Raw genomic sequence first — 24,648 nt, 5'->3', positions numbered from 1 at the left:
GTGTCATGATCCATTCCACCAAAGATGGTTTTAGGAAAATGTACACCATCTTCTGCATGACCACTAGGCACTGTCAGAATTTATTCAACAATTTTGCTGCAAGACGTTTCATGTCAGTACAACCACGTCTGGCTTTCTCGCTGAAATGAATTGTGCCTTTTTATCCTGGCAATGCTGGGTCTGTCGTATGTTAATGCTTATTTATCTCTCATAACAGTTGTGGGTGGTTTGAATTGGGGAGACATTGATCAAATCTTAAATAATTTTGTGATTTTCTTTTGGAGAAAATGTGCTGGAGTGTTATTAGTCAAAATGGCCTTTGTCCACATCAAATTTTTCCCTTTCACCCCAACTTATCGCCTCCGCTGCAGTTCTCAGGTACCTACAAAAATATTCATTCATTCATTCATCCATCTTCTTCAGCTTATCCGGGGCCGGGTCGCGGGGGCAGCAGTCTAAGCAGGGATGCCCAGACTTCCCTCTCCCCAGACACTTCCTCCAGCTCTTCCGGGGGGACACCGAGGCGTTCCCAGGCCAGCCGGGAGACATAGTCCCTCCAGCGTGTCCTAGGTCTTCCCCGGGGTCTCTTCCCGGTGGGACGGGACCGGAACACCTTCCCAGGAAGGCGTTCCGGAGGCATCCGAAACAGATGCCCAAGCCACCTCAGCTGACCCCTCTCGATGTGGAGGAGCAGCGGCTCTACTCTGAGCTCCTCCCGGGTGACCGAGCTTCTCACCCTATCTCTAAGGGATCGCCCAGCCACCCTGCGGAGAAAGCTCATTTCGGCCGCCTGTATCCGGGATCTTGTCCTTTCGGTCATGACCCAAAGCTCATGACCATAGGTGAGAGTAGGAACGTAGATTGACCGGTAAATCGAGAGCTTCGCCTTGCGGCTCAGCTCTTTCTTCACCACGACAGACCGATACATCGACCGCATTACTGCAGAAGCTGCACCGATCCGTCTGTCAATCTCCCGTTCCATCCTTCCCTCACTCGTGAACAGGACCCCTAGATACTTAAACTCCTCCACTTGAGGCAGGCACTCTCCACCAACCTGAAGTGGGCAAGCCACCCTTTTCCGACTGAGGACCATGGCCTACAAAAATATTGTTCAATTAATTACATAATGTAGTTATCAAAGTCACAAAGCCTTGATTTTATCATCATTCAACGGAATTAGTTAACAAGCAGCATTAGTTCCTGAAGGGAAGTGGATATTGGCCAACGACTTGCCTGTAACTTTCAAAGAGAAAGAGGTTTAGCTCTTCGTTACGGTTCTGATTCTCATTTACTAACAGGTATGGACCCATACTTAAGCTTCTGACGAATTGCATGAGATTTTAATTCTGGCTTAACCAAGATTATCTTGTACAGTACCCAGATCTGCCTCTTTCCAGTAATCTGTTTTTGAAGCCATTGCTCTGTATGTGTAATTCACTTTAACTCCATGGCAACTAAAAAGCTTAAGGAATTCTAATTGTGAACTTGTTTAAAACACCTGCAACTCTCAGTTTGAACATGTTTCTAATAATAGCAATGTTGAAATTGAAGAAAAACTTGACGCAGATAACAGTTTACAGCACCACACTGAGCTTTGAAAGAGTCTATTTGCAATATTTGTGAGAATGGTATACTGTGAGAAAATATGTACATTATTTAAAAGCCGTGCTTTATTCATACTTTAAATACTTTTATAATTTTCCAAAGCAAGTTTCAAAGTTCATCGCTTGGCTTCAAGCTCGAGTTGAGTGCCTCCACAATAAACTAGTGGAAACAATGCAAGCAGTACAGCCACAGTGAACACTGATCGGTGACTAGTCATGACAGAGGAGCAGTTGAAACCTCTGGGGGGGATTCAGTGGAGATGCAGCCAGGTAGAGATGAGCCTCATAGGGCCAGTAAGGATGAACCATACAGATCCATGGCTCCGCATTGCTAACTGCTATATTGTTCCAGGGATTGGGGTACTGCCGCACTGCTCTGCTATCCTAATTTTAGCGTTGTAGCGTTGTCGTATTAATAGTTCAGCTGTTAATACTTTGCTATAGCTACAGTAAGGGAAAGTCACAAAGTGATTACTTAGTATTACAGAGGAGGACAGGTGTGCAGTCTGGTGTGAAACAGTATAGCGAGGATGAAAGTGTGCCTTTATACGCACACCCGTGAACACATATATATATTACACATATATATATATATATATATATATTACACATATATAAATTCTATATATATAGAGGGATTGGGGGAGAGAGACAGGCAGTGAGAGCATTGACCCTTTTAAATATAGCTGTGAATGTTAAACAGAGGAATGTGTGGGCCTAATAGAGTACACACGTTTGAGAAGCGCGTTTTACTGAACTACCCAGATAGGATAACATGCAGCTAGTGACATCTAGACAAGGTCCCTTAAAAAAAAAACATTTCTACCAGATGTATGTTGATGTGGATTAACAGATTAAAGATACCAGTTTGTCTGAGGTTTGGTAATATTTAATGCAAGAACCCTCATATATAAAACACCTCAAACACAGGGATGCGTTGTCATCCTTTCTTTTCTGTGGAATTTCCTTCTAGAAATGTTGTATTTGTTCCTCGGTTGATTGAATGTGAAGGTTGACATCTACGTTTTTCAGCTGTCTCCTAACTTCCCTCCAGCAATCAACAGCATTATCTAGTTTGGATGATGCGAAGGACAGGTTCCACGCTATCAGGAGCAAGCAAGATATACACTCTATGGCCAAAAGTATGTGGACACTAGACCGTCACACCTATATGAGATTGTTGGATATCCCATTCCAAAACTATTGGCATTGATGTGGAGTTGGTCTCCCTTTTGCAGCTATAACGGATGCCATTCTTCTGGGAAGGCTTTTCACAAGATTTTCGAGTGTCTCTGTGAAAATTTGTGCCCATTCAGCTAAAAGGGCATTTGTGAGGTCACTTCTCGTCTGATGCTGGACGAGAAGGCCAGACTCACAATCACTCTTCCAATTCATCCCAAAGGTGTTCAGTGGGGTTGAGGTCAGGGCTCTGTGCAGGCCCTTCGAGTTCCACCACACCAATCTCTTCAAACCATGTCTTTATGGACCCCGCTTTGTTCTCAGGGGCACAGTCATCCTGGAACAGGAAAGGGCCTTCCCCAAACTGTTGCCACGAAGTTGGAAGCACCCAATTGTCTAAAATGTTCTTGTATCCCGTAGCAATAAGAAAACCCTTCACTGGAACTAAGGAGCCTAGCCCAAACCCTGAAACACAGCCCCAGACCATTGTCCCTCCTCCACCGAACTATACAGTAGGCACTATGCATTCAGGTAGCATTCTCCTGGCATCTGCCACACCCAGAGTCGTCCACCTGACTACCAGATAGTGAAGCGTGATTCATCACTCCAAAGAATTTCAAGTTTTTGCTCAAAACACCATGAATGTGTTTAATGGTTAATCAGGACACTAGAACTGAACACCACCCTTTCAGACTGGGTCCTGAACTGCCTTATTGCCCGTTCCCTGGTGGTTAGGGTAGAGAACAACAAATATGCCTCGCTCTAGGTCGCAGCCTCACAGTACAGCTGTATCATCTTCAACCCCCCCCCCCCCCCACCACCTTCTGTGGAGTGATTGCAATGAGTCAGGGCGTAACTGAGATTTGACATCAACAAATTGTCATAAGACAAGTATGGGGGAAAGAAACGCCACATGTTTTGTATGATGATGATGAGGGGAACGCCACTGGAGTAGTGGCTAAGAATCCTACATGGGACGTGCAGACGCACAAACGCATTAGATTGTTAGCATACACCTACTTGTAACAAAGCTCATAATGAATAATGTATTTGACATGTTCACTGTGAGAGATTGTTGTTGCCACTGTATTAGGGCAAGGCCTGTATTTGTGTTGTTGAACTCGTGTTCATTTAGGTTGTTTAGCACTATGATTTTTAGACATACGCTGGGACAGAAACTACAAACGAGGGACTAATGATGCATGTAATCAAAAGTGTGCCTTGACAGATAACGTGCAGAATCAGCCCACGTGAGATTAAGCTTGTTGTATTCTTCTCTGTCAGTCGCACCTGGTTCTGTCATGTGATGTGCATTTCCACCCCGTTCCCAGTTGAATGGCCACAGTCAGTATCAGCCCTGTGATTGGTTCCTCCTGGAGCGGCCCGTTCCATCCCAACGCTCCTATCTCCCCATGAAGAACACAGGGCTTTGACTGACACACGAACTAGTCCATGTTCTGTACCGCTGCCCAAGCACTGACAGCATGAACGCAGATGCTCCAGTGGTACAAGTCCCAGCGTGAAGGGACTTTCAGACAGCACCGAGGGAGAGACGGGCAGCCAGACATTTCTCTCTCCTCTCATCTTGTGTATCGCAGCTGTTTTATTGTTGATGGCCTCCGCCATTGCTGTACAGTCCTGTGGGTGGTATTTTCTATTTCATTCTTCTCAATGACCCAGTCAACTGGGTATGGGTAATATTTTCAACTTAATTGGTGGATTATTCCTGATGACGTCCAACTGGGTCATCTAAAAGGACAGAGTTGGAATGGCCCGTCCACTTGACTATGTTAAAATGGCACATGACTTCAATGGGGATGTCCATACCCACACAGACTTCATGTATCGGGATTCACCTTCTAACGCAATCTGTGGGGCCCTGTTAATATCACTTAGAGGTAGACTCACAGGAAACATATAGATGCACTACTGTATGTAAACTGCAAAGTGAGTTGATTTTAGCACCAATAACAGAGTTGATGAGCGTTGTGTGACTTCTTAGCTGATATGATCCTGTGGGAAAGTGTGAAGAAAACTCAATCATCTACAGTACCAGTCAAATGTATGGACTTAGGAGTTAAACAATAGGGACAAGTAAAGCCCTCAGGTTGGAAACCACAGTATGTTAACGTAGTAGCTATTCCCAAATAGAGAATAAAATGAAAAAGCCTTTATACAGCTCTGGAAACAATTGAGAGACAAGTGCACTTTTTTCTTTCCTTTCCAAAAAGTCAAAAAGGAAGGTTCTGAGTGAGGAACAGAATGGTTAAAATTAAGAGACCACTGCAAACTGAACGCTTCTGTTCCTCACTCAAAACTTTCCTTTTTTGAAATGGAAAGAAAAAGGTGCTGTGGTCTCTTCATTTTTTCCAGAGCTGTATATACACCGATCAGCCATTACATTATGACCACTGACAGGTGAAGTGAATAACACTGATAACCTGTCAGTGGGTGGGATATATTAGGCAGCAAGTGAACATTCTGTCCTCAAAGTTGATGTGTTAGAAGCAGGGAAAATGGGCAAGCGTAAGGATCTGAGTGACTTTGACAAGGACCAAATTGTGATGGCTAGGAGACAGGGTCAGAGGATTTGTGGGGTGTTCCTAGTCTGCAGTGGTCAGTACCTATCAAAAGTGGTCCAAGGAAGGAAAAGCGGTGTACCGGCAACAGGATCATGGGCGGCCAAGGCTCAATGATGCACATGGGGAGCGAAATCTGACCCATGTGATCCAAACCTACAGACGTGCTACTGTAGCTCAAATTGCTGAAAACGTTAATACTGGTATTGATAGAAAGGTGTCAGAACACACAGTGCATTGTGTATGGGGCTGCGTAGCCACAGATTAGTCAGGGTGCCCATGCTGACCCCTGTCCACTGCCGAAAGCGCCTACAATGAGCACGGGGGCATCAGAACTGGACCACGGAGCAATAGAAAAAGATGGCCTGGTCTGATGAATCACATTTCCTTTTACATCACGTGGATGGATGGGTGTGTGTACGTTGCTTACCTGGAGAACACATGGCACCAGGATGCACTATGGGGAGAAGGTAAGCCGGCGGAGACAGTGTGATGCTTTATGCAATGTTCTGATGGGAAACCTTGGGTCAACAATGAGTTCATTGAGCATCTGTGGGATGTGCTGGACAAACAGATCCAATCCATGGAGGCCCCACCTCGCAACTTACAGGACTTAAAGAATCTGCTGCTAACGTCTTGGTGCCAGATACCACAGCACACCTTCAGAGGTCTAGTAGAGTCCATGCCTCAATTGGTCCGGGCTGTTTTGGCGGCAAAAGAGGGACCTACATAATATTAGGCAGGTGGTCATAATGTTATGGCTGATCGGTGTACATACATGTTCTGTCATCCTCCCAGTACACCTGGGGAAGGCAGGCAGTTTATTAGGTGGTCTCTCCCAAGATTCCACAGTTTCTGTAGAATCTACAGGCACCAATGACACTATGATATTGCAGTCAGAACATTTTGCGTAACAATATACGATTTTGTCCAATTTGTCACACACATTGGCTGACGAGGGAAACGTCCTGGCTTAATGGAACCATATTAAGCAGTACCAGTGCATTGATAGGCTGAACTTGTGAGCGCTTTACACTGTAACGATGAATCCCTTTTATGAGATGATAATGAATTTGTTTGACGGTTTTATGTGGAACATATGAATTGATTGTTCAATTATGCAAGTAGTAAATGGTTGATTTTATGACAGATTTGGCGTTTTTTTTTTTATCTTGACGGTATTAGTGGGAACACAATGGAAAAATGCTCATTTTATTATGCAGGTCTTATAATATTTGCATGAAAATCCGCTACAAATTGAATGGATACCCTTTGCTCGTGAGATAGAAAAAGGGAACAAAAAGGAAGAGAGAGACCATGATAAAGTATGGAAAGACTGTCTCCTTCCCTGGGAGGTTGTTTATGGCAGGGCCAGTGGAGGAGTTTGATATTCTGCTCACATCAGCGGACAATACAGCACACTCTCCCAATTCCACTCCTGCTTCAAAAGCACCAGCCAGTCAGTCAGTCACCTATACTCGCATCAGTCGAATAACGTCTTCCCTTACTATTTCAATTATTAACTTCATCACCTAGAAAGGAAGGGATGGAATTCTCACAACATGGGTTGTCAATCATTCGCCGCCCATGGCTAAAAGAAGGTACAATGAGAACTGTCACTGGATGAAATTACTGCTCAGATTGGAGGTTTGTACACAATACTATTTATGCAATACAGTAAATAATCGCTCATGATGTGTAGTTATACTGAATGGAAATATGCACGTGTTAAAATGTACATATCAAGTCATTGTGTACAGTAAGTAATCAAGGTTTTGAAAGGAGCTACGCAGTGCAAATGTAATGCCTAAATTATGACCACGTCGCTTCACCAAAACTATTGACACTCCAATTTTCAGAAAACCTACATAAGAACCTGTAAACAAGTTGACAGTGCGGTGGCTGTGATTCTAGTTGCCTGTCCTTTTCTCCAGTTGCTCTCTGAGAGGCAGCCTTGGGGTCCAATCTAAATGTCACCTCTCCTTCCAATACTGTACTGTAAACCCCAAGTCCAGTCTGCTTTATGTCATAACTCAGTCTGGCTCTGAACTGATGTAGCTCCCTGAAGAAGGCCTGCCATAGATCCTGTCTCACACATGCATACACATTCCCAAATGAACAAAAACACATAGGAAAGTAAAGATCCCAAAAAATATTCTTTACATCGCTTGTTGGTCTCATTCAAGGTCATTGAAATGAGGCATTGGTGCTCAAATCCCTTCCCAAAGTCAGCACCATCGACCCCAAAAATGCTCCGTCCTACCATTCTGCATGAAAAGTAAAGCTATTTTCTCAAGGCACATGAATAATTCCATTTCATTGAGGACAACTCTAAAGGTTACAGTACCGCTGTGACTGTCAAACCTATTTGGTTTAAGCCCTGAAAGAGCTCAAGGACCTCCCCTATTTCCCCCTTTCTCACTTCCCCTCTACATCAGGAATGATAGGATCAATATAACACAGCAGGTTGGCCAACTCCTGGTCCTTGGGGTCCCTGGTGGATAACATGGTTCCTTCCCTTGACACAGTAAGTAAGTAAAAGCCATTGATTGACTGAATTCATGGAGGTGTTCACTCCCCTGGTTTCGATCTAGATTGGCAGACAATGTGATCATTGGGACCTTGAATAGACTGATTTATCCACTAAATCATGTTGATATAAATTAGACATTTTAGATAACCTAAATTATTCCCCATATTTTGTTAGGTCGATACCTGACAATTCTAATTGCAACACTGGAAACAATGTAATCCAGTTAGGCTGAGTTGTACAGAAAAAAATGGCATTTATGTCTCTACTTTTTCTAGGCTTGAGTCACGAGGTAGAAACAAGAAGTATCACACTAGATTGATGGCGAATACAGTGATTAGTCAAATACATACAGTGGTAATTGCCCATTAAGGCATTCTGATCCAAAGCGGGGGAAGAATAAACTCTGGCCTTTAGTTGGGTTTTTCATTTCTGCACTCCAAAACCAAGTCAGGAAATGCACCATGTAATTTTTCTGGATTACTTTATTTCATGATTAACTGCTGGTAAACTGCCTATTGACATGATCTGAAATGAATGTTTTCCTTAGTTTGTATATGATTGACGTTTACATGATGTTCATAGTGATGTTTGTGTGTATTATAGTGAAAACCTTCAAATACAGCATAACCACACACTGTTAAGTAGGGGGGAAGTTTCAGTGTTCAAATTAATTTTTAGTGTCTCAGTTGATAAAAGCTTAGGTGTTGCATTTCTTTGGCAAATCACATCTGTAGATAGAATCACCCTATGTGACAGTTGGTATATGTTGCCGTCACATTTAGGAGAAAGGTGACAGAGAACAGATAACATTTGCAAATGTTTATTTATTCATGAAAAATACCACTTTTTCATTATTTGTATATATTTTTTTTTACATTGTGCATTTTCACAGCTTTAAATATTTGCCAGTACTGTTCCATTTTCAAGTATCAGTGTGGATGACAAAGCTAAAAAAAAAAAGACTTTATATTTGTTTCAGTGCTGCAAAATATATTAAATCACTTTTCAGAAGAGAAACCAACAAAGACATGGGAAATGGGACATCGGAGCCAATGGAGTATCATTTGCTATGGTTAGTCATTGGTCTCTACGAAAAACCTAGTCAGTGGTGCAGGGAGATTGGAATATCCTATCAGGTTAAAAAAAACAATGATGAGTGGTCCTGAGAGTGAGCTTGGGCATGTTATTGGTTAAACTACAATGGAAACCTTCTCTGCTGGTCTATAGTGTGTTGCTGGGCTGTTTGGACTCTTTTACATGAAGATCCATGGAAAAGCTGGAAGCCTTCAGAACTAGGAACTGTGGATTTAGGAAAGGAAGTCTTTAATCAGTGGCACACCCCCAGACAGAGACATCAAGTCCATGAATTGCACTTGTTCAATAATGGCTTAATAACCTCACAGGAATGAGTATGTTACATGCAACCAATAATATGTTTGTTGTGAGAATCCAATGAATGTAATAGTTGGATTTAAATGTTTACATGCTTTGCAAGAACAACAATTTCTCTTATAATCTTGTCTACAGCAACCCATAATTGGGCTGATCTGATCAGATTTGATAAATGAATTTGGACATGTTAAGTTTGTGTGTAAAAAGTAATCCTAAGATGCATTCACACTTCGCTCACGTATAAGGCGTAGGCTAGTGCTGCTGGTGATGGCACATGTGCATAAGCAAGACACTCATGGAACTCATAAAATGTTTACATGGGCTTATTAAAATAATTGCTTTAAAAAAGTGTTTAAATATGCTGTATAATTACTTCATCTTAGACCTTACGCCAACTCAGAGAAGCAGAGTAAGGCATTTACATGTCCGATGCCATACTCATGCTACTGCCAAAACCAGTTTCATTGTAAATAATAAATGTACTCAGTTTTCATTTAAATGTCAGTTTCTGAAACCAGATATCTATTAGAGACATGTTTTGAGCAAGCACTTGTACATTATGAGATCAGAAGAACATAACAGCACTGTCAGACACTGAAGAAATCCTCTCCCCTTGTGACCTCTCTAGTGGGTATGTGTTTCAGGAAATCTAGTGGCTATGTGTTGCCTCTTCCCTTGTGACCTCTCAAGTGGGTATGTGTTTGTGTGTGCAGACAGAGACTTACTTCAACAGCAGCAACAGATCAATTAGAGTATTTTGGTCATGAAATAAGACAGCTAGCCAGCTACTGATGGTGCCAAGGTTTTTAACACATGGTGTCAAGCAGTGCCGTCTGGAGTTCCAACAACCCACTCAGCAGGCTAGATTGACACCACCAAAACCCAGCACTCTATGTCATTTCATCAGCCCTAGCCTGATTCCCACTGTGACCACCTTTCACCTCCATCCGACCTCCCTCTAACACTGACCTTTGTCCTCTTGCCCAGGAGTTCACCATACTTCACTCCAGCCTGCCTTGGCACAGGCCAGCAGTGTGTCTGAAGGGCCTTAGTATTTCACAGCAGATCTAATAATGACTGCACTTGCCTCTTGTGCACAGATGATTGATTCCAGAACCGCAGCTATCACATACAGCCAACAAAGGGCGACAAGGACCATCCCGATAAGGCTATTACGTAGGTCCGAAATGTAATTATAACAAGGGGGAGCTGCATCCTGCAGTAAACATGTATAATAGTTATCATATTTAATGTCTGGTTTGGAAAGGCTGTCTGGTTTCTGAGCTTTGTTTCTTTTTTCATTCTGTTAAGCTGCCTGCTACCGACTCTGTTTTTTCTAATCTGACAGATGTCAGATCATAGACAAATTGTAGTTGATATCTGGTTGATTTATCATCTTGTAAGCAGATTTGAGTTCAATTTGAAAAAGACCAAACCACAAAAACAAGTCACAATATCAAGACGAATAATACGTATGTCTTGCTGTTTTCTCAACCACTTCAAATTGACCCTAGTCTTAAAAATCACAACAGTCGGTCTGTCTCTTTTAAGTACATACAGCTAATGTTGTTATTGTCATTGATGATGCCATGTGAGATAAAAAGTCTCAGGCCAAATTCTACACCCCAGCAGTCCCTCACCCCTCTCCTCTCTCTCCCTGATGAGAGATCTCCGCTCTGACTAAAGCTGCCCTGCCCTCAGATTAACAAGTGAGTCTCATTTATGAAGGTATTTGGCTAGCTGGTTGGTGTCCCTGTTAGAAGAGAGAGAGAAAAGCACCACATTTGTGCATCAAGCTACAACTGGCAGTGGAAACCCCCAGAAGTGGGTCATCTATATGCCAGGCTGAGCCTCACATGCCCATTTCTGCCTGCCCATCCTCCACACCAGGACAGGGTGTAGAGAGGGGGTAGGGAAGAATGGATGGAGGGAGCACGGAAGTTCAAGGAAACGGACAGGGCACAGCAGAGGGAGAAGAGGGCGTGGACAGTATGAGATGCACGTGGATGAGTAACAGAAGCAGCGACGGTGAGGAGAGGAAGGACAGACTATAGAGGAGAACCGCGGAGCATTCAGTTAACCTCTGCACAGCCCCAGCCCGTATCCACACTCACTGACCCTGAAGCCAAAATGATTTATCTCCCATAGCATCGCATGGAGGACTGTATTTCCCTATTGCCCCGGTTATGAAACGCACAGTAATTTCCCCTGACTGCTGCTTGCTATGATTGCTTATTAATACCAGTATTGATTAGGTGCTGGTGCAGTCGTCCCTTCTTTTGAGAGAAGAAAGGTGATTGGATGGAGGAGGTAAGGGTCAGCATATGATATAGTTCACCAGCAGGCCCAGGGATGGTGGGGGTGGTGAAAGACAAATAGAATATGATGAAAGATTGTTTGCTCTCTGGTTGTTGACCACCTTAGCCAACACTGAATGTCAGTTGAATGAGAGTCTCAAAGGGATTGAATGTCGTCAGAACACCTTTTACAGAGCCATGCATTACATGTGCAATGAAAAGGTTTGCTTGAATGGCTTTCTTTTTTTAATGTGGTATCAAAAGGGTTTCCAGCGGTTTCAGGAACCAGTTTTGTTCCCTGTTGCCGACTACGCCACTGTTCCGTTCCTAAACCCACACACACCAGCTCAAACAGTCTGAATGAAAGAAGAGACACCAGAGGTAAAGGGCATTACACTTGGTTTAAGGCTAAAAGTTTGCAGTGAAAAGCGATGTAAACTTAAGGCAGCATGGATTGAATGTCTTGCATGTTTAAAAAAGTACTAAATGTTTCTACATCCCGATGCAGGTCGTTTTTACGTATCACTCATGCGTGGAGCACAAAATAGCGCTTATTCAGAAGAAATTCACTCTTTCTCAGCCCATAAATATGAATACAACTGGTATACGCAAACTGTGTGCATGTAGACATGTATGTAACATGTTGCACATTTACGTTTGTCGCATGTACATAAACATGAACATGAACATAAACATGAACATAATCATGAACATAAATACTTTTGTTTATCAACCAACACACACTACCCACCCCCCCCAACCACAAACCCCAATCCCGAAAATAAATCCAAAAATGCAAAGTATCTGATTTTTTTTTTTTCGTTTCTTTTTTTGCATTGACTTTGTCTAGCACAGTGAAACCCGACCCAGTTTGAAGGTAGAATGGTTGCAGTTTGTTCACTATAGTTTTTAAAGTCCACCCCAGTTCCCACTTTGAGGCAACAACTGCCCTATTTCTACAAGCTGCTCTTGTCCTTGTTTCACTTTCTCTCTCCCTCCTTTGTACAATTCCATCAAAAAAAAGAGAACAGAAGAAAAACAGCGGCAAGTAGCTTGAGGGAAGGTTAAAAGGAGCAGAAAGGTGAATGGAAGTCGAGGGAGAGGGAAGGAAAAGTGAGATGTAAGCAGAGGAGTGGCGAAGAGGAGGAGCGTTTAACACCCCGAGGTCAGTCAGTATTTGGGTGGGATGACCACAATGGGTTCCCCGGTCTTTGGCCGCCACATGAGGACCTGAGCGTCGTTGGCATTGGGCTTGACCATGGCGTTGGGGGGGATGGGCTCATTCTTGCCCAAGACATCGGGCTGCTCCTGGGCCACAGGCTCGCGCAGCGTGGCCCTTTGGCCCAGGGGCTTGTCAGGGTCCACCTCGATGTGGAGCCGCATCCTCCAGCGAATGGTCTGGAGCACCAGGGTCTCGGCTGTGACCTGGTTGATGGCCACCAGCCAGGTGGTGAAGCTCTGGTCACGGTGGATGCTGCTGAGCTGCGGGAGGTTGCTGTCACTCACCGGCACGCCCCACGTAACACTGGGATAGAAGTTGTCATTCATGCTGACCGTGAACTTGGTGTCTTTCTTGGTGGGGCCCACAATGGTGAATGTCTCAGTGGTGTTGCCATACCAGGGGTAATTGACACCATCCGAGTCACTGATGGCCTTGATCTTGTTGTCCCGCAGGTCAGGGAGTTCCCAGCTCGACCTGGAAGGGCAAAGCAAGCAGTGAGATGTAAGTCAGAAGGAAAGCTTGAAGAGAGAGTTCACTCCGAAACTGAAGATGGTGCCAATCATTCACATGGCTATGGGACCTTTATTTACCACCTAAATTTCGACCACTGTTAGTGTGAAAACATGAGGAGGTTGTAGATATTTTAACATGGAACTGGAAACGAGGGTGAGACTTTTTTTTAAAGTGGCAATCATGTGGTTATCGCTTTCCTGCATAGACTGACCTGTTAATGTTAATATGCTGTCACCAACTGTTTAATAAAAGGCTGGAGAATAAGAAGGGTACGACTGTCCGTGAGGGGGACTGTGTGGGTTTCCTCCAGAAACCAGCATGCTAGCTTTTTGAGATTCAGGTCAGGCCAGCACAATCACAGCCTACAGCCTAAAACAGGGGTGTGTGGTAAGGCTTCCCAATAGACTCATATGGCCTCTGGTTTGACCACTGACCTGTCCATGGAAGACTGTCACCGCTTTGCCTCACGCCCTTCTTTCAGATTTGAGTGAACTCTGAAGGGAAAGACACCACTTCGGACTCGTTTGGAGTATTGAGATGCAGCGGGTGACATTATGGGAATGAGGCATTGGGTGCCTCTCTGGGAAGGCCACCTATTGATTCCCCCTTGGCAGGAGGAAGGTGACCTTTCTCCCAAAAGTGGCGGATCGACAGAAATGCTGCAGGTAACGTTTATCACCAGTCACATGACTGTGATAACCATGCATGGGCATTCGTTCACAGAGGCGCTAGATTATGTGGGCCAGAGGGGGTGTTTAGTGCGTGAGGGCATGTGTGGATGTGTGTGGTGTCAGTAGGCTCTGCTAGTTCCACACACATTTCAATCATTTGAAGTTGCTTTTCTGTTTTCTAACCATGGCCCTAGTTTACCTACATTAAAACAGTCTGCCCGCGATGATGGAAATACAATGTGTTATCCTTGAAAACAATAAGTGACAACTATATGAAACCTGTTCTGGAGGGGGGATGTGAGAACGCAGCTCTCCACTAATGGGGAACTGACGTGGATTAAGTGAGAGCAAATAAAACCAATCCAGCTATGACACAGTGCCCTTGGAACAACAGGGTAGTTGTCTTTTTTGTCAGTACATAGGTATAGCATCAGGTAGAATAAGCAGTGCAAATGCACTAGGGCCAACAACCATTGGAATACCCACATTTTTTTATATACATATAATGTATATCATATTGGTATCAGAAAGGCCTGTTGGCAACCAACCTCGTAATGATTTCGGTACATTTATGTCTTTGGCTTAGCATAAACATATCAATAATGCTAAGGCAGCGTTTTCACACACTACAAAAATGACCCTGTATATTAGGCCCCTAGATATTTGCAGACAGGGACCTGCATGTTGGGCCCTGAGATATTTGCAGATCGGACCCTGCACATTAGGCCCCTAGATATTTGCAGACAGGGACCTGCATGCTAGGCCCTGAGATATTTGCAGAGAGGACCCTGCATGTAAGGCCCCTAAAAATTGGCAGACAGGGACCTGCATGTTAGGCCCCGAGATATCTGCAGAGAGGACCCTGCATGTTAGGCCCCTAGATGTTTGCAGAGAGGACCCTGCATGTTAGGCCCCTAGATATTTGCAGACAGGGACCTGCATGCTAGGCCCAGAGATATTTGCAGATCGGACCCTGTATATTAGGCCCTGATATATTTGCAGACAGGGACCTGCATGCTAGGCCCTGATATATTTGCAGAGAGGACCCTGCATGTTAGGCCCCTAGATATTTGCAGACAGAAACCTGCATGTTAGGCCCCTAGATATTTGCAGACAGGGACCTTCATGCTAGGCCCTGAGATATTTGCAGAGAGGACCCTGCATGTTAGGCCCCTAGATATTTGCATACAGGGACCTGCATGCTAGGCCCCTAGATATTTGCAGATCGGACCCTGTATATTAGGCCCCTAGATATTTGCAGACAGGGATCTGCATGCTAGGCCCTGAGATATTTGCAGAGGGGACTCTGCATGTTTGGACCCTAGATATTTGCAGACAGGGACCTGCATGCTAGGCCCTGAGATATTTGCAGAGAGGACCCTGCATGTTAGGCCCTGAGATATTTGCAGACAGGGACCTGCATGCTAGGCCCTGATATATTTGCAGAGAGGACCCTGTATATTAGGCCCCTAGATATTTGCAGACAGGGACCAGCATGCTAGGCCCTGATATATTTGCAGAGAGGACCCTGCAAGTTAGGCCCCTAGATATTTGCAGACAGGGACCTGCATGCTAGGCCCTGAGATATTTGCAGAGAGGACCCTGCATGTTAGGCCCCTAGATATTTGCAGAGAGGACCCTGCATGTTAGGCCCCTAGATATTTGCAGAGAGGACCCTGCATGCTAGGCCCTGAGATATTGGCAGAGAGGACCCTGCATGTTAGGCCCTGAGATATTTGCAGACAGAAACCTGCATGTTAGGCCCCTAGATATTTGCAGACAGGGACCTTCATGCTAGGCCCTGAGATATTTGCAGAGAGGACCCTGCATGTTAGGCCCCTAGATATTTGCATACAGGGACCTGCATGCTAGGCCCCTAGATATTTGCAGATCGGACCCTGTATATTAGGCCCCTAGATATTTGCAGACAGGGATCTGCATGCTAGGCCCTGAGATATTTGCAGAGGGGACTCTGCATGTTTGGACCCTAGATATTTGCAGACAGGGACCTGCATGCTAGGCCCTGAGATATTTGCAGAGAGGACCCTGCATGTTAGGCCCTGAAATATTTGCAGACAGGGACCTGCATGCTAGGCCCTGAGATATTTGCAGAGAGGACCCTGCATGTTAGGCCCCTAGATATTTGCAGACAATGTTTTGCACATCAAACTTGTCGAGAGTCTTCACATTTTGTTTTGTGAGAGCATTTTGCCAGCAACTCTGTATTGTGAGCAAATACTGCCATTGGCTCCATCACCTGAACATCTGTTTGAATGAAAACCAAGACTAGCTTACCTTTCTCTCAGTGGAAGCTAACCTTTTCTTGGCCAAATCTGCCAAGTAGCCAAACCTATCAATTAAGAGATTGGTTCATGAGACCTTAAACCATGAAGTTTGATTAATTATAAGATCAAATTTTGGGAACAGAAATATTAAAGAACATCCCCTTTTTATCTTGGCTATAAAGCACATTATGTAAGCCAGGTGGCGGTTTGGGCATGTGTAAAATCCCCTCCATGTCCAACATGATGCCTCTTGACTCCTATTTAAAAGTAATTTCACTGTCTCAGTTGCTTCTTTAAATTTTTATCTGATAAAAAGCAAGTCCCTGTAGGGCTTCTATAACAATGTCGGACTCAAAACAATTTGTTGTATCTTTGGCTATGGAATGCAATTTAAAATCCATTGTCTACTGAATGAAAGATGTCAGTGGCTACTAAGAAGCCTGTTCAGAAAATGTATAGACAGTCAAAAATCCTTGAATTGGAGTTAATGACAACATTATAAAGGACTAGAATTACACAATTTAAAGCAAGCACTCTTTAGGCAAAGAAAACAATGAACCCAAACAATGAACTCTCACAGCTCCCTCTTCCTTACTGTTTGAATATTTAAAGAAAAGTGTTGATGGAACCTCTATTTTTCCAAAACACACCATCCCCACAACCTCAGTTAGCTTTGGAGTCCTCCCCCTCCACAGGTGACGCTAGACAATTTGTATTTCCCATGGGGCTTCCCAGACACTCGTCAGCCAGCGGATTGGTCAATACTTGAACCAAGACTGTGATGGTCAGCTGGACAGGTGTTGATTTAGTGTAATTAATCACAGCATTCTTGAGCATCAATGTGCATGTGTGTGCATGAGTGTCTGTCAGATACAGACACCAGGACGTACCTGAGTTGACAGAAAATTGCTTGTTCAATTAGACCAGAGCACCTCGGATGTGTACTGCCAAAGTTGACAATTAGAACCGGATTCTCAATACTGAGAACAGTTGTTTTCTTAAACAACAAACTGGGTTAATAAAGAAGTTACCTTTTGTTTTTCCCTGAGGTTGCATTCAAAATGACAACCTCTGGGAAAATGTGTGAAAGCATTTGTCAAGCCAAACAACACATTTTTTTTGTGGTCCTTGTTTTCAGAAGGTAGGTATACAGAAAAGTAAGAAGTGAGAAATGCAAATGTATACTCTTGCAAATCTCACTACCAGGGCACTTTTTAACCCCAAATCAGCAGAAATATGTTTTTTTCCATGTAAGTGGAGAGGCACATTTACTTGTATTCATTGATCTGGCCAGACGAGAGGATGTGCAGTGTCTGAGCCATATGAGGAAATAGCTGCTCTGAGATAGAGGGTTTCATATCTCTTCCTCTCTACTTTTCTGTCACTCTCCTCTTGTCACTCTTCATATTATGCTTTGTTTACAGAGTAGAAGGACATGTTTCTGTACTCTCTACAAAGCATTCATATTGTTTTTCCCATTTCCCCTTTAGGCCCAGAGCAAAAGATTATCACACACACACACACACACACACAAAACAGACTGCCAGACTAGGGCAAGGGGAGGAGGTCATGTAGGCGAGGGGAGGGGATTGTTGTATTGGGACAGTGTGTGTAATCTTTGACATGCAGACGCAAAACATCCCATGCTGCACTTGGTGAAGATAAACCCTCTTCATTCTGGGTATACGTCAGCTTGTGGTCCCCTGCCTCAGGATGTGGAACGAACTGAATCTGTTTAACAGACATCTGTCAGCAGTCTCCAAGCCAGATGAAGGGTGGCTCTCTATGTACTAAAAACAGTGACTCTGAATGTAGACTATAACCGTTAGCTCTAAAATATCTTGAAAGTCATGTTGTAACACTGTGCATGGAAGTGTTTGCAGAGAGAGTTGTATCAAGTAATGATGCATAGCCTTACATCTGACTGTTCAGATATGTATTTTGGTGCTTTAATGCGGTAAGTATCAAGTGTATCTGTAATGCGAAATATCTAAAATTAGATTATGGTAAGTCAGCAGGTAACAATTGACATTGTCAGAAAAAACAAACAAAATATACATAGTTCAAAGTAGTTACATGGTAATAGGGCGACAAAAATGTACCTCAATGCTTTAGAATTATCAATACATTTCCTGACTTCAATATTGACTATGTGTCATGTAGTCATGGGAGCCAAAACATGAATCAAAGTTATATGATGTAAGAGCTATTGTTGTCTGTACAGTATGAATTGTTTTGTTGCATGAAACCCATATGATTTTGGCCTTAAATATGAACTCAATGGCCACTTTTAAGGTACAAACAACACAATTATAAATAATGTAACTTTCACATAAGTGATTGCCCATTGGGTGTCATAAAATGTGTTATTTGTTAAAATTATTTGTTATTTGTTAAAACTATGCTGACTTTATCAAATCTGTCAGATGTATAAATAGTTATAGGCATTGAATGACAGAGACAGGGTTAAAAAATTATCCCCATGGAGATTATAAATAAAACAGGAATTTGTTAAATGGAGGTTTTTTTCAATCTAATAATTGATTTGATTCTGGAATAGGAAATGGATTTGCAGTAGGATTAAAAATGTGCTGCATCGTTGTAATTAAATGAGTTTTCTGAAAGCAATGCAAAACCTTAGAAATCATCCATACTCTGATATTATTATTTGCCTTCAAATGAAACCTCACACTAGAACCACATTTGCATGAATCTCACTGTATTTCAAAGACCATATACTTCAATGGGAAAACACTGGACCTTAGCTAGTCATCCACTGTTAAATCTAAAAACGCAGACAGGTCTAAGACCCTGTGCTAGTTTTTTGATACTATTCATACTTTTTGGGCTATAAATAAAGCAAGGTGTTGGGCTTTCTTGCTAACATGTTTTAGAAATACTATTTGCATGCTATGCCTTGCTGGTTTTGCTAGCCATCCATATAGCATATCCAATATCTCACTGTGTACAGTTATTTGTCTTAACTAGGAAAATACATTTACAGACGTTAAGACGGTGTCCTTGCAAGCTTGTTTTAAAGTATTCCTTGTTTGTCCTAACACAGCCTTTTCCTGCAAGCTTGTTGTGTGTTAAGGAGGTCATGGAACACAGACCATGGAGCATAGAAGGCTGCTGTCATTGGCACACAGTCTAAAACTCTGATCTAACAGTAAATAGTTACAGTAAAAAGCTTTTGGGGAAATATTTTATTGTTGTAATAACTGTACACTAGGAAAGAGTAACTGGGGAGACAGATATGTAGAGGGACACAGGCATGTAGAGGGACACAGGTATGCAGAGAGAGACAGGTATGCAGATGTAGACAGGTACGTAGAGGGAGACAGGTACGTAGAGGAAGACAGGTATGTAGAGGGAGACAGATAGGCAGGTATGCAGAGGGAGACAGGTACGTAGAGGGAGACAGGTACGTAGAGGGAGACAGGTATGTATAGGGAGACAGATATGCAGGTATGCAGAGGGAAACAGGTATGTAGAAGGAGACAGGCATGTAGAGGGAAACAGTGAGGAAGGGCCACAGCAGTCAGCCAAGTGAGGGCTCACACCCCTGTCACCAGGGTGCATATGTAGCCAGAAGTTGAGAGAACGCTACTCCAGACTCTGGCACCCAGCATGATTTATTTATTGTAACAGGCCCCCCATTTTGGTTACTAGTCCATTTATATATGGCTCTTTTTGCTGTACAGCATTTAGAAGTGGTCCTTTTGAAATGTACAAGTGACTACCTCCAATTCATATGGAGGGGGGATTTAGGAGTTTAGAATTTGTCCTGTTCCCATTACATTCCCTGTTGTTGTGGTTGATATCCATTAACCTCTTCATCACATGTACTCATTTAAACGGTGGACTCAAGGCTTCCATGTTGTAATGTTAAATTACTGCCACAAAATGTTCAGAATGTAAAGACAAAAACAGTATATTGCTTATTATATAGTGTTTACTCCAGCCTAGTATACTAGCCCAGTATAACTCACTATAACATTCCACACCTGCAAACCAACACCGATAACTACCATATGTGAAGATCCTAAGACTATTACACTCACTAGGCCTCCAACCATCATTGCAGATTCCATCCCTACCATCACTACACAACAATACATTCTTCAAGACTACCAAGCACACCACATTCACTTCAGTAAATTAACATAAAATGTATGTAAATGTATTTTTGTAGTTACTAAGGGGTTTAGATGTTGCTGGTTCAACATACTACTTGCTGACATAATTCGCTCTGGATTATATTAGTAACTTTTCCCATGGATAGTCACCATGGTGCCAGTGTGAGCTGACTACTAGAGTTACCAACCTTCTGGAGTTACCACCTCTGATCTATCTGAAAATACACTGCCTACAAAAATTAAGGGAACACTTAAAGCACACATCAGGTCTCGATGAACAATATATATTAAAGATTGAAGTCTTTACTGTACATTGTGTAATTCGTTGATAACAAAATGACATAACAACAGTCAATGGAAACCAAAATCACCAACCGACTGAGGGCTGGATTCAAACTCACACTAAAAATCAAAGCAAACAATTGAAAACACAGGCTGTTCCAACTGATGTGAATTTCATCATGGCAACTCATAATGTGACTCAGTAGTATTTATCGTCCACACGTGCCTGTATGCATTCCTGACATCATCTGGGCATGCTCCTGGTGAGACAGCGGATGGTGTCCTGAGGAATCTCCTCCCAGACTTGGATCAGGGCATCAATGAGCTCCTGGACAGTCTGTGGCACTACTTGGCGCATCAGATGCACCAATACATAACATCCCAGACATTCTCAATTGGATTCAGATCTGGGAAACTTGAGGGCCAGTCAATGGCATCAATGCCTTCGTCATCCAGGAACAGCCTACACACTCTGGCCACGTGAGGCTGGGCACTGTCCTGCACCAGGAGGAACCCAGAGCCCACTGCAACAGCGTAAGTTCTGACGATGGTTCCGAGAATTTCATCCCTGTACCTAACAGTAGTCAGGGTACCGTTGGCTAGCACGTGGAGATCTGTGCGACCCTCCAAGGATATGCCTCCCCAGACCATCACTGACCCACTACCAAACCGGTCATGCTGGATGATGTTGCAGGCAGCATAACGTTCACGCATCTCCAGATTCTTTCATGTCTGTCACATGTGCTCAGTGTGAAACTGCTCTCATCTGTAAAGAGAACAGGGTGCCAATGGCGGACCTTCCAATTCTGGGGTTCTCTGGGGAATGCCAATCAAGCTGCATGATGCTGGGCTGTGAGCACAGGTCCCACTAGAGGATGTTGGGCCCTTATGCCACCCTCATGAAGTCGGTTTCTGACCGTTTGGTCAGAAATGTGCACACAAGCCCCCAGCTGGAGGTTATTTTATAGGGCTCTGGCAGTGCTCCTCCTGTTCCTCCTCGCACAAAGGAGCAGATACTGATTCTGCTGCCGGGTTGATGCCCTTCTACGGTCCTGTTCATCTCTCCTTGTGTTAAAGGCCCGTCTCCTGGTATCTCTTGAGACTGTACTGGGAAACACAGTAAATCTTCTTGCGACAGCACATATGGATGTTCCATCCTGGAGGAGCTGAACAACCTGTGCAAGCTGAATGGGCTGCAGGTACCACCTCATGCTATGAGTAGTGACAAGGGCACTAGCAAAACACAAAACTAGAGAAGGATCAGTCAGGAAGGATAAGGAGGGGGCAATTGTCTGTGGCCACCACCTGCAAAACCATTCCCTTTTTGGGGGTTGTCTTGCTGTTGTGCACCTATTGTCACTTCCATTTGAACCAAACAGATGACACTGATTCACAATCGCTTATACTTCCTAACTGGACAGTATGATATCCCTGAAGTTGAATTGACCTGGTGTTATACTGTAATGATTACATGTTCCCTTAATTTTTTTAAGCAGTCCATATTTGAGGTGCAAGTGCTGATGCTACTGAGAGACGAACATGAAGAATTTAAATAATGGAGTTCATCGAATGTATGTATGGAAGGTATTTTTTGTCTGGCGTGTTAATTCCGACTTTTTTTATTAGGTCTTAGTTCACTCAAATTGTCTCTGCACATGATCAGACCGCAGCCCTAAAGTAAAGAAAGGTATTATCTCTCACCTGTTGGTGAACTTGGAGCACACCTAGAATGCTCATGGTTTAATAAATGAACTTTTTATGTGGGTTAGGTTTGCTTGATACTCACATCCCTTTAGTTCCATACTTGTTGTAGAACTCCATGTGGTTGCATGCTTGAATCCAGCCAACTGTCCATGTCTCTTTACTGGCCACCGGCGGCACTAGTACCCCTGCCGAGGCTCGGAAGTGCGGTGTCCGATAGCGTAAAACAACGCTGGATGACTCGTCGATGCTGGTTGGATTAGCGTCGATGGAGGAGTTCACCTCGAGTACGATGATACTTTCACGGAAACTCTTAGGCTTACACCTGATACTCTGGATACAGCCCATTGCATTAAATAGCAATACAATCCACAATACCGTCCCGAGGTCTGGAGGAGAAAGACGCATGGAAACACCAACAAATTCACAATTGCATCCACATTTTCAATAGTTAAAAAATACTATTAAAAAAGACCAAAAAAATGGCCAGTGTTCTCCGTTGAGAATGACTAGGCTATCTCGTTATGTTCACAAAAGCCATGCATTTTGCAGCCAGGTCTGTATTCCAACACTATGAGGGAAAATGTACTGTTTTTACTCAATAATGAAAGATTTCTGATCAAATTCACAGAAGATTGATTTCTGCCTTCCGTTGGCCATATCCGCTCACTTCAAAAGAGTGCTGATGCAACTTTCTTTTCCTTTTCTTGAAGCTTCCTCCATCAATAGAAGTGCCTTTTCCGATGTATGGTGTATAACAATCACACGAGAAGCGGCCATCCGAGATGTACAGTAGACCAGCTACCGCTCACATTTAATACGGCAGGTTTGCTAATTATGACCTAAGCATAATTTACAAAAACTGCTAACGTAACATTTCGACGTCATATTAGCACTTAAAGCTTCCCATTTGTGAGCCTATTCATGTCCATTTTCATTTTCTCGAGTGTGCTTAAAATTTACTTTTCTCTCGGTTATTCATTCCATTTTTCATTTACCACCAGCTCGGTCACTAGTGAGGGGTTTCAGTTGTTGTGTAGATAGTACGGCAGCAGTCAGTAATTGCTTGCGTTGAGCAACGTATTAATTATGTAACAAAAAACTGTTGACATTTAATGCCATAGTAATAATACAATGACACATAATAATTATCACGTAAATTCGATGTGCGTGCATATTAATTTAATCATATCAAAATGTAATTATTAATATATAACCCATCTACAGTAAGTTTTGATGGTTCTCACTGCAACAGAAACATCGCCCGCGTTCAATCATACAATAGCCTAAAACTGCACGGGGATTAGTCTGTAGAAGGGGAAAAAATATAGCCTATCATAAACAGCCTGCTGTCCCTACCTTAAGTCGACGCAAATTGTCTGATATGGTATGCAAAAAGGAATTGCTTTAGTGAAATGTTTAGCCAAACTAAAATAAAACGATTTGATATTGGATTTCAAAAGGTGTTTTAGAACCAATATTTTCTAAATTTCACTTGTAATTTTTGTCCCTAAAGACAGTTTCTTGACTGCACTAGATGAGTACGCGCGTGGTTGGAGGAGTAATTCCGTTATCTTCACAGTTGTTCCTTTCTTTCTTATGCTTGAGATTAATTTGAAGGTCCTTTATGGTATCATTTCAACTTACATTTATTTCATCGTGGGTTAGAATGAACACCGCAACATTCAAAGGCAACCAGGTCAACTTTCCTCTCTCCGTTTGGTTCCATGTCTTCTTTTACTAATAAATACCAATTTGATTACTTATTATGGAATGTCCGATAACTCCAACAGGCTCTCTCCCAATCCCTGTCGTTTGAGTGTAATTTAGTCCCAATTTCAAGACAGACTGTCATTTCTCAGCGACGGTCCCATCGCGGACACGGCAGGCTCCCCCTCCCGCATTGGTCTGTTTTAGCAGCTTCAGCTGCAGCTCCTTTATTTAAGTACCTTTGAAACGACACTTCCCCTCCCCATTGCAAGCATTCTGGGAAATGTAGTGATGGGATTCTTGCTATATGGAGTCCAATTAGTCTGGCTATTATAGGAATACGACTGCATTCGAAATGTTTACATATAATTTAATTTACTTTTTTGGTAGTTGGTTAAGGACTGTAGTGTAGGCCTAAAGCCTATATCTACTTTGGATGCATATACAATTCTTAAGATACCTCGTTAAAAATGTTATGACAATGCAAATTATTTAAAAGTGTGCATACTTAATTAACTGAGTTATCTTACGTTCAAGCCTG

The 24,648-nt window shown here is 43.1% G+C and overlaps 1 protein-coding gene across 2 annotated transcripts; it reads right to left on the bottom strand.

Annotated features, from left to right (window-relative positions):
* Positions 1 to 8,359: 8,359 nt before the first annotated feature.
* Positions 8,360 to 24,300, bottom strand: fam78ab (family with sequence similarity 78 member Ab). Of its 2 annotated transcripts, XM_010877984.3 has the most exons (3): positions 24,045 to 24,300; positions 22,483 to 22,786; positions 8,360 to 13,280 (listed from the first exon to the last, which is right to left on the bottom strand). In XM_010877984.3, the coding sequence occupies exons 2-3, from the start codon at positions 22,743 to 22,745 to the stop codon at positions 12,755 to 12,757; spliced, it is 789 nt and encodes a 262-aa protein (XP_010876286.1). In that variant the 5' UTR covers positions 22,746 to 22,786; positions 24,045 to 24,300; the 3' UTR covers positions 8,360 to 12,754. The 2 variants fall into 2 exon arrangements, with proteins under 2 accessions (XP_010876286.1, XP_010876285.1); XM_010877983.3 differs by having other exon boundaries at positions 22,483 to 24,300.
* Between the last annotated feature and the right edge of the window lie 348 nt (positions 24,301 to 24,648).

This window comes from Esox lucius, chromosome 14, assembly GCF_011004845.1.
Source record: "Esox lucius isolate fEsoLuc1 chromosome 14, fEsoLuc1.pri, whole genome shotgun sequence".
Taxonomy (NCBI): Eukaryota; Metazoa; Chordata; class Actinopteri; order Esociformes; family Esocidae; genus Esox; species Esox lucius.
The sequence above is the reverse complement of the archived record's forward strand: the minus strand, read 5'-3'. Positions and strand labels throughout refer to the sequence as shown.

Coding starts and splice junctions, on each gene's coding strand:
- fam78ab (XM_010877983.3), bottom strand. CDS start 22,805: ATGCGTCTTTCTCCTCCAGACCTCGGGACGGTATTGTGGATTGTATTG. Junction 13,281..22,482: donor AAGTATGGAACTAAAGGGAT/GTGAGTATCAAG, acceptor TTGCCCTTCCAG/GTCGAGCTGGGAACTCCCTG.